The following is a 10,244-nucleotide window of genomic DNA, read 5'->3' as shown; positions in this document are numbered from 1 at the left end:
ATATATATATATATATAGTAATGAAAATGTTAGAACCAACTTTACCCACTTCTCACCCCTCCCTGGTGTTTCCCCTTCTTTCAGGTCTTCTGTGTCTTGTCTTTACTCATCTTGTGTTTCTTCTATTCCCTCATCTCCCATCCTAAACGAATTACCCCTAACTAACCATAAAGAAATTCATTTACATGTGATGACAAAATAAAAATGATTCCCAGGTTAGCTACTTATTTTTGTCAAAATAAGATGGCCACTATTTTTTGACAGCAATAGATATTAATATTGAGATAACAATCAAAATGGAACATAGACTGCTGTACTGAGAAAGGCAACATTTAGATTTAAAATCTTGTGTCATGAACAAATAATTCACAGCCTTCTTTAACACATCATAGTCATTTGAAAAGTTCATTTATTATATACCAATATACACTTTCTGTAATAAAAAAGCCTCCCAATACACTGAGCCATCTTATAAATGAAATAAGAAAATAAAATTTTCATCTGTTTACAAATGGGGTTAAATTAACCAGAATAAGATACCATATGTATGTCTGTCCTGCAGTCTATGAGAACTCCAATCCTGAAAATGGCATGAGAAAAAAAGTGGTGCTTTATTATTTGGCACACTAGTATTACTTTAAAATATCAATATAATTACATATGTTGATAGTTTCAAGTCAGTCATTCCAAATGTAAGGCACTGAAAATATACACATATTTCACCATTTTCTGATTTTTTGATTAATATTTGATATTTACATTTAAATAAATTCAGATGATATTTTTCAACACTTGGACAGTACCTTTGTCACTTTCTATCTTGATACACTCTTTAGATGAATGAAAATGAAAAAATATCTTACAGATGCTCTATGGCAATTTTTTCCCCAAAAATAGTAACTGAAAAGTTATGGTAGTTTCTAGTAATGCTCAATTTCCAGAACAAAGTGTACCATTTTACAGCATAATGCCTCCATAAAATAATACACAAAACAAATATACATTACGGTACAGAAAAACTATTGAAATATGATTTAGTATTATCAAACATATATATTTGTATTTCATAGCTTTGCTAAAATATAAAATATACAACAAATGTTCTTGCTACTGATTTGAAAAATAAGGTAGCAAAGTCCAGAAATTCTACACAGTGAGTACTAATTTTCAGAACCACTTCATATAAGTGGGCAAGAAGGATAGTCCATATTTCTTTGTAGTGTTAGCACTTCTATTTTTATTGGATCCACTGAATATTGTATTAAATGGCACATGAAGGTTACCCTTGTGTAAGTTCAAATAAACTAAATCCTATATTAGACATACTCAATTAAAAGAATAGCCATACTGTTGCTAATTACTTGCAAATAAGGGACCTATTTTCTTGTTGATGACTATATTACTGTAAACACTGGAGAAGAGCATTACTAAAGTATATATAACTTAGGGTTTAAATTTAAAATATCCTCACTAGACAGCTCCATACAGATGGATTCTGAGCACAGCAACTTAATTCCCTACCCCCTCCCCCAATAATATAAGTATTTTGACTGTGAAGAGAGAAAACTACACATGTAAAAAATAAAAATCAAATGTACCATACTTTAAAATTCTGATGAATATAGAATAAGGTTATATACATAAACACATAGTAAATCACAGTTTCCTGCACTGAATGTTTATCAAATAAAAATGTATCAAACAATACTGGGTAGTGTATCTCCACATGAACCGTGGTCTTCTAAAAATTCTGAATGAGAATGGAAGACGAGAGGGAGAGTGTTGTTCCATAACAGAAACTGAGGAGAGCACTAAGAATAACATGAAAAAGCAAATGCTTCCAGAACACGTGGTTCAGCTCAAGCATTAATTTTGTAGCTCTACAGTTTCAACAAAGCCCCTCTCTGTGTTTGGTAAGATATTTTAACATTTACAGAAATAAATCTTTTGAAAGAAGAAATCATTAATTCAATGTCACAAACAAGATGAGCGAAGTATTCCTTTACTGGTAACAATAAAACTCTCTCTCTGGTGTTGTACCTCTCATGCACCTTACAGGGACAGTTCACAGATGCGATCTTTGCCTGTGCTTAAATATACCCAGAGTATTTGGTGTAAGACTGGAGGAGGGCATTAGAGGTGATTGCTTTGCCACCAGCACATTTTTGTTTGATGTTCTGACAATGCAACTATTTGGTACTTTGTTGGGGGAGAGGAGAGGAAGGAGAAAGGAAAGGGGGAGATGAACAGTTTTACCTAATGACCTTACATGCTGCTACCCTTATTCTGCTTGTACGACAGCAAAAATACATCATCAACTGCTCTCGTAAAACCTGGGTAGAAATGTGCACCACAGATTTTAAATACGTGAACAGCCACTCTTGACAAAAGCAATTTTCTTTTCCGCAGATGCTTGGTGATGTAAACAGATTTTTAAAAGATGCGAGTAAGCATCTTTGGAATCTTCCTGTTATTTCCTATGAATAACATTCCAATCAATCACTCATTCCAATCATGCAAATGTCTTTTTGAACATAACGCAACCATCTCCAACAGAAAAAGAAAGTACTTTTCCTTGGGTTAGTGATGCTTGGTGTTTGGGGGATCATAAATCCAGTCCATTATAATGAGTGCCATGCTTCCAATCATGAAGATGATCCCAACCACAAGGAAAATCATAGCCTGTAATTCAGAGAGAACTTGTTAGGAAACACAGAAGCCACACTTACTTGCATATTTGGCTTTTATATGTTGTTTACCTAATCTGCAACAACCTTATTTGCATATTGAATGTTAGTTCAATAGTTGTGATGTCCAGGTATAACAATCCAGTCATTTACAGCCCTAGTTGGGGGAGGAGAATACACTGGAGAGATGTGATCCAAATGCTCGGGACTGAGTAATGGTTGATTGATTTGGTGCATCAAAATGATAGAATACCTTACCAACATTTAAAATCAGCGATAGACTTCTAGTAAAGATCTAATACAACTCACCAAAAATAAACAACCCAGTCAAAAATTGGGCAGAAGAACTAAAGAGACACTTCTCCAATATGAAGAAATGCAAATGGCCAATAGGCATATGCAAAAGAAGTTCAACATTACTAGTTATCAAAGAAATGCAAATCAAAACCATAATGAGATACTACTCACTCTGTTAAAAATGGTCTGCGTTAAAAAACCTGAAACAACAAATACTGGAGAGGCTATAGAGATAAAAGAATGCACACTGGTCCCATTACTATGGAAAGCTGTGTGGAGTTCCATTAAAAATGGAGCTACTATCTGACTCAATGATTCCACTCCTAGAAATCTGCCCAAAGGACACAAAAATGCTCATTTGAAAGCAAATCTGCGCTCCTGTTTAATGCAGCACTATTTACAATAGCCACAATATAGAAACAACCCAAATGCTCCAAAATAGAGGAATGAATCAAAAAGTTGTGGTCTATATACACAATGAACTATTACTCAGTAATCAAAAAGACAAACTCAGGCCATTGAAAGCAACATGGCCAAGGTCATACTGCTGTAAAAGTCCAAGCAAGGTAAACTACATACAGAAGTTTGGGAGCAAAAGGATAGGAAGAATTTTGAACACTGCCAACAGTGAATGGTTATCAGGTGAAAATGCAAGATCACTCAATAAGGAGCTTTCTTTTCAAGCCTGAATTTAAGACTACATTAAGTAATCACTAATTATCAGAAAAATGCTAATTTCTAGTGTTTGATTCTATGGAAACAAGACACACTGTAGTTTAATAAGACTATGTTTTATATCCAGGGAGACTAACTAGAAAATGGAGGCTCCTGTTCTGGATCTTACTCCACCCCAGGGGACAAGATACCTTGGAGGATAAAACAAAGTACCACCTTTTCTTTCAGCCTTGCAAAACTAATATGACTAAAATGTTTACATCGCTTCACAGCAGATCCAGGAGGCTTAATTCACTACTGCATTAGTTAGTCATAGATAATGTACAATGGCTGGAGGAAACCTCGTAGGGTTTGACAGGTGAGAAAGACTCAATGCAAGCTATTTGATATTTGAAGAGAAGAAATTCTAAAATCATTTGAGTGTTCCACACCTACTGCTGGCCCTTCCTCTCCACCAGAGAGTTCCAGCCATGTTTGACTTTTAGGTGCTGTTCAACTCTTTTTTTTTTTTTAACTGTGTAGAAAAGCAGTTGCAAGTCTTACTTACCCCAACCTTTTGGGGTGACCTCAGAGATTCTTTCTTGACAAGTTTTATATAAAAAACTGCTGGAAGAATGAAAATCAGCATAGTAGCAGAAGAAGCCCCTGAGAAGAAAAACATGGCACAGGTAAGCCTCTCACAGCGTAGGTCTGACTCAGCCAGTCAGAGACCCAGACCTTGCACTTCAAAGGAGCCAAATCCAAAGTTACCTTACTTAGCACTACCAAAATGATTAAGCTTGATTTAACAACTTACTCATAGATGTTTATAAAGAACATTAAAATGTGTCCAACATCATGCCTTCATATTAAGTTTATAGAATATAAACATCAATTAATGTAGAACATAAACATAAATTGAGAGGCTGAGCATTACAAATTTACAGGAAATAATATACCGGTGTACTTAGGCTGAGTTTGTTACACACCCTTCTGATCCATTTCTCACTTTTTCAAGTTTTTTATTGTGTTTAAAGTCTGAGTAACTTCTCAGAATTTTAAGTCTTTCTAAGTAATCCCTGAGAAATTACAATTATCAATAGGCCTACTGTTAGGGGAAATGATATGCTTTATAAATCAACTTTGAATTTTGTTCTCCTCTAAAGATAACTTTTAACACTCTGCAGATGAACTTAGGCCAGAGAGAACCATCCTATAAGATAAAAATCTACATCTTCATTCTTTTTTTTGATGCAGAATTAAGCTCTAAGGCCAAGTCTTGGGTCAATTTCAGGATAGAAGCCTTGATTTCTGTGGGGCTCCATTTTCTCAACAATCAGAAAAGGAAGCCAGACTAGACCATGGGGGTCTGAGATCTCCTGGAGATCCCCAGCCTGAGAGCCCAGCTGCCCCTGAAGAAGGGATCAGTTTGAGTTGACCCAATGAAAGGAATCTGGAACTCACCTATGAATCCAAAGATGTATTTTATGGTTGGCACAAGGATGACCAAAACATTATTAACTGCGATGAGTATGGCCGCAATTAGGAAATGTCTTATCCAGCTGAAGGGTCTTTTGGGGAATAACAGTGTGATCACAGATGTGCGAATCTGCAACAAGAATTCAGAGGGATCGCTACTACATTGTTTTTTATTTTATTTATATTTCAAATATTCTCAGTGATCTAAAGCATTTAGCTTCTGTTTTTCCTTTTTCTCCCAGAAAAGTTCTTAATGCTGAGTTAAAATAAATAAGTAAATAAGTAAGTAAATAAATAAAATACATTGTAAGAGCCTCACTGGTAGCCAAGAGGTTCAGTCTCAGTGTTAATCACTCCTTAGGCCTGAGTATGTTCCCAGCCAGGGAGTGACCCACATGGTGCAGCAGACCTCTCCTGTCTACCCACCCGCTGCTCCCCTCAGCAGTGGATTTCAGTCAATCTGCCTGTTCTGCTCCCCACTCTGTCTCTGGTGAATCCTCTCATACCCTCCTCTCCTGCCCCGTGCACCTCTGGGCTGCATCCCAGTTCTTCCATACATACATAAAAAGATACCTTAAAAAAATAAAAAGAGAAAAAGCGCACTGTGGTCAAATTCACATAACATGAAATTCACCATCTCAATTATGCTCAGTACCGGAACGAAACTTAAACTGAGTTATTCTGTCAATCAGTACTCTTTGGGTATAAATGATCATATCTAAGCAAGTCATCTGAAGAGAATGAAGTAAATACTGGTCAATAAACATTTTTTAACATCCAAAGCCCAGCTCAGGGGCACCAAGTGAATGCAGATTGCTTCCTTGGTGCTGGTGTTGGGTGTGGGGGTCCGTTATCCTTGGTGATGCAGCTGGTGTTCATTGTGTCAGCTGTCAACTTTTTTTCTTAAAAATAATCTTATCAGAAAGAGAAGACAACTGATATGATTAAAATCACCACTAAAAATCTTCATTCAGTATTTTTATAAAAAATAATACATATGTAATTCAGGGACAGAGTGAAACCCTAATGGTCTTTGGGAGACTGGATTATGTATGAAGGGTAGGCACCGAAATGATCTGGATATGAAAATGGACAGAATTTTTTATGAGTTGGGATTTTTCATAATTTTGCACTTTTTAAATATTTAAAAACTTTTTAAAACTTTTTTGTCATAAAAAATGATACTTCCCATTGTATATTCTTTTTTCCCCTTTTGCCTTTCCCCACTTCAAACCAGTAGGTAATAATTGCACAAAAAAAAAGCAAGAAGCAGAACCTCATCGCCTTAACATTACTCAGTCTCTGGCTTATCTCTTGCACACAGCAGACACTTAATAAATGCTGAATTAAATTCAACAGAACAAGTCTTTTCCCTTCCTCTGGATTCCTGACAAATTTCAGCCCTACTTCAGGGACTGAAATAAGTGGGTGAAGGGTCAAGAGAGGTTCCATTTGCAGCTGCTGCTCAAATTACTCTGATGTAACCAGATAAACCACCCTACTAGGTAGAGGAAGGGTGTGCATATTCTGTGTGAGCAGTTTAACAAATCTGAAAATACTCTTATCGCTGGAATCTTTTAGAGGACACTCGTAACCTAAAGGATTTAAATCTATTGGCTTTTCAATAAGTGAACACTTCAGTTAATCCAAGACTTTAAATTTTGAAATGCTAGGATTGATTTTCACTTAAAATTTCACTTTCTGAAGTCTGTGGGTGGTGAGGAGTTGTAAACTCACTTAAAAGAGAGAAACGTAAAAATGCATTGTGAGTCACATGTATGGTTGACAAAAAAATCTGAGCTCAATTGCTTGCAGTTTCTGATGTGACATTCCTTTCATACCACTCCACCAAAAATTAAAGCCATCTGTTTGGTTTAAAAGACAATTTCATAGAAAGTCTCTGGAAATCATTAAAGAGTGACTTTGTGAAAGATTTCAAAAACTGGGTTAACAAAAATTATGAAATGCACTCTGAAAAGATGACTGAGCAAGTAAATGGTTTGATTTCATTTTTCTGTAGCAGTTTGTAAATTCTACATCATGACCTCTAAGGAGTGCTTAGTCAATACTGTCAAACTGGTCTAATAAGTAGGCTTAAAAATCAGATTTCTAGGGTAGAACATAAGAATTTATATTGATATATCTGTGTGGGCTATGTTTATAAAGTAAATGAGTAGAAAACAGGTTACTTTCCAGCAAAGGTAACATCTCTATGCTTTTCAATCCTTTATTAAAATAATGTTTGGTATTTAATTCAGCGAGTTAGAAGGGCTCCTGTATGTGCAGAGTCTCTCAAGGTAAATGTACTTAACTGAGGTCTTGTGGCTCCCAGAAAGAGTAAGGTTTGTTCTAAGGTTATAAAATACAGAAAAATTACAGAGATAATGGCTGAAGTAAATGGTGAACACCTCCTGCTCATAGCTAAATCCACACTGAGCTGTGGGCTCAAGAACCTGAAGAGAACACCAGGCAAACAGGAGCTGGGGGACTTTGGGGGCACTGCAGGTGGGAGTAGTGAACAGAAGAATACCTGTAGGCCATTCCATGTCTGTGAGGCACCTGGGCACACCTGAGATCAAGAGGGCCTCAGCCATCCTACTTACCTATGTCAGGAGAGAGGCAAGGATGGCTTGAAACCCACAAAGGTCAGGCTCCTGTTCTTATCTAAATGCCCATTTCTCTCCTGACACAAACTGATAAGAACCTGGAAATGTGGTTGAGATACTGTGGGTTGTGGCCATCACCAAAGCTTCCAAAGCCACAGTCTACAACCCAGGATAATTCAGGTCTTCTCTGTGTCTCTGGGTGAAACACCTATGATTTCCAAAAAGCACATTCTGAACACTGAACTTTTTGGGAAGCTTCTGTTCTCTGACGTAGAGGCAAAGTGGAAGGTGAGACAGAGCTTTAGCTCTGCAGTCTAGAAAACAAAAATCAGGGCCAAGATCCATTCTCCTGTTACTTAGAGAGGAATCATTTTCACTCTGTATAATTACCTAGGGCGAGGTCTGGGAAATAGCTCCAGCTCATTACTCTATACACGCTTGTATACTCTATGTAATATATCTATATACTCTATATGGCAATCTCAGTCATATTTATCCATCTGTGTCTTCATGTGCTTCAACAGGGGACCCCAAGATGACATAGTAAGAATGGCTTAATTGTGAGAAAATGAAGCAGAAGTAGCTGGAGCATCTCAGGTAAGATTCTGGCAGGTCGAATTTCTCCCTGTGTGTTCTGAATAAAACCATCAGGATTAATTGGTTTGTTTTTTATGGAGATGTGTGAACTTTTTACAAAAAGGTCAGCAAAAGCAAAGGGGGGAGAGTCCCATATTAGTTACCCCCAGCCACATCACCCCATTTTCAGCACTAAGAGAGAGAAAAGAAATGTTGGACTTGTGAAAAAGTTCTAATTTACTTCATTTATTCACTTGTTCTTCAAAAATTTGAGGCAGTTATGATGTGCCTTTTACTAAGAAGTGTGTGTTAACCTGAGTGGAGAAAAGAAAAACACAAAATGGCATAATCCAGGGGAAAGCAGCCCAGCAGCAACAACAGAAAAACCCCAACAGTCCCTTGTCACCAGTCCCTGAGCTCCTAAGAAACAGTCCATTTATCATTTGTTGGAAGAAGGAGAATACAAACAAAAGACCCACAGCTGATAGGTTTAAGTCAGATTAAGCTGTAATTCCTTTATTATTTGTATGTTTGTACATCAAAGCAAAGCAGGCAAACTTCTTACTGGTCAAGCATTTCTTGATTCTAAGAAACCTCTCAGGAGGAGATGCTAGAACTCTACGCTAATCACATTGAAAACCTTGGCTCTAAATTGTAAGAAAAATCAAACAAAAACACCACTACTATCTTCTATAGCTTTGGAGGACAGTATCTGAATTAAATCTATCTGGGAGATGAGGTTGGGACCAGGAGGTTGGACTCACTTTATGACCATGGAGTCTTGCTTCATTATTCCAGAGCCCCAGCTAAGGTGTAGTCCATGGCAAATCTCAGCAAGGGGACTAGCTTCTGCTTTTGCCAGAAAGGGCCATTTAATATCTCAAGAAAAGGAGAGATTCATTTGGAAAATGTATTTCTTTGCAGACTGCTTTTTTTTTTAACATTTATTTTTATTTATTTATGCAATCAAGAATTGAGGTCGAGGCCAAAGGTATGGGGGTAGAGAGGATTCCAGAGAGACAGAGTGGAGGGTAGCACAGGCAAATCTACTGAAATCCACGGTTGGGGGAGCAGCAGATGAGACAGGAGAGGTCTGCTGCACCATGTGGGTCAATTCCCTGGCCAGGGATCAAACTCAGGCTACAGTGACTGGCGATAGCTTGATAGCACTGAGACTTAAATCCTCTGCCACTAGGGTGGCCCATCTTCACAGATATTCTTGAGCCCGTCTTGTATCAAACATAGGGCATATCCCTAACTCCCAGGAACCTGTAACTTGGTACAAGGCCAATACTTACAGAGACCATCTCAGTGGAACACTGTTTGTGCAAAGTCAGAATTATGTACACAATATTTTATAAATGTTAAAATTGAGTGAAAAAATCCATAATGAAGGGTCACAGTTATTTTTCTAAAATTTGATTCTAGTGACTCTTTTGGTTCTAATGGACATCTAATGAGACATGTTTATAAAATCTGGCTAGTCCTGATGGTCAAATTAACACCAGAGCCAAATTTGTCACATAGGGGAAAGATTTCTAGGGGGAGATTGGAATTTGTAACGTCAAGGTGAAATAGTCATCAGTAAGTGAGAGGCTGACTTTTACGTCTTCTTAGCATGACCTCAGCCAATAACCTCGGGCTTTGAGCACTACCTCACTGCTACTGACAAGCAGGTGACCACAGCCACATCCATTTATCTCCTAAGACCGCACCCCAAAGCACCATAGTTAGCGCTTGTGAGTAAAGCAAAAGAAATGCACACAGCAGGTTTCTTTTAGAAATTACTTTGGTTCAATAACAATGTGGGTGTCCTCTGTGTACCAACATTGAGTGATATTTTTATGCACCAAAAATAAAAGTACTCCAGATATTCTTTTCTCAGTGACGCTACTTGCTTGAAAATTCTACCCTATAATATACTTTCTGTCTACAGCTGTCTTCT

General features: G+C 37.3%; 1 protein-coding gene across 1 annotated transcript in view; it reads right to left on the bottom strand.

Moving 5' to 3' along the window:
* Positions 1-1,604: 1,604 nt before the first annotated feature.
* The window catches only part of SLC38A4 (solute carrier family 38, member 4), a 71,947-nt gene continuing 63,307 nt past the window's right edge, over positions 1,605-10,244 (bottom strand). Inside the window, exons 14-16 of the mRNA XM_012735046.1 lie at positions 5,103-5,247; positions 4,207-4,304; positions 1,605-2,682 (exon numbers count right to left, since the gene is read on the bottom strand). Of these exons, the coding sequence (XP_012590500.1) occupies positions 2,581-2,682; positions 4,207-4,304; positions 5,103-5,247 (345 nt within the window). The 3' untranslated portion in view covers positions 1,605-2,580. The remainder of the gene's footprint in view (positions 2,683-4,206; positions 4,305-5,102; positions 5,248-10,244) is intronic.

Source organism: Condylura cristata, unplaced genomic scaffold (genome assembly GCF_000260355.1).
Source record: "Condylura cristata isolate star-nosed mole 26May11 unplaced genomic scaffold, ConCri1.0 scaffold00004, whole genome shotgun sequence".
Taxonomy (NCBI): domain Eukaryota; kingdom Metazoa; phylum Chordata; class Mammalia; order Eulipotyphla; family Talpidae; genus Condylura; species Condylura cristata.
This window is presented reverse-complemented; position numbering and strand designations above follow the sequence as displayed.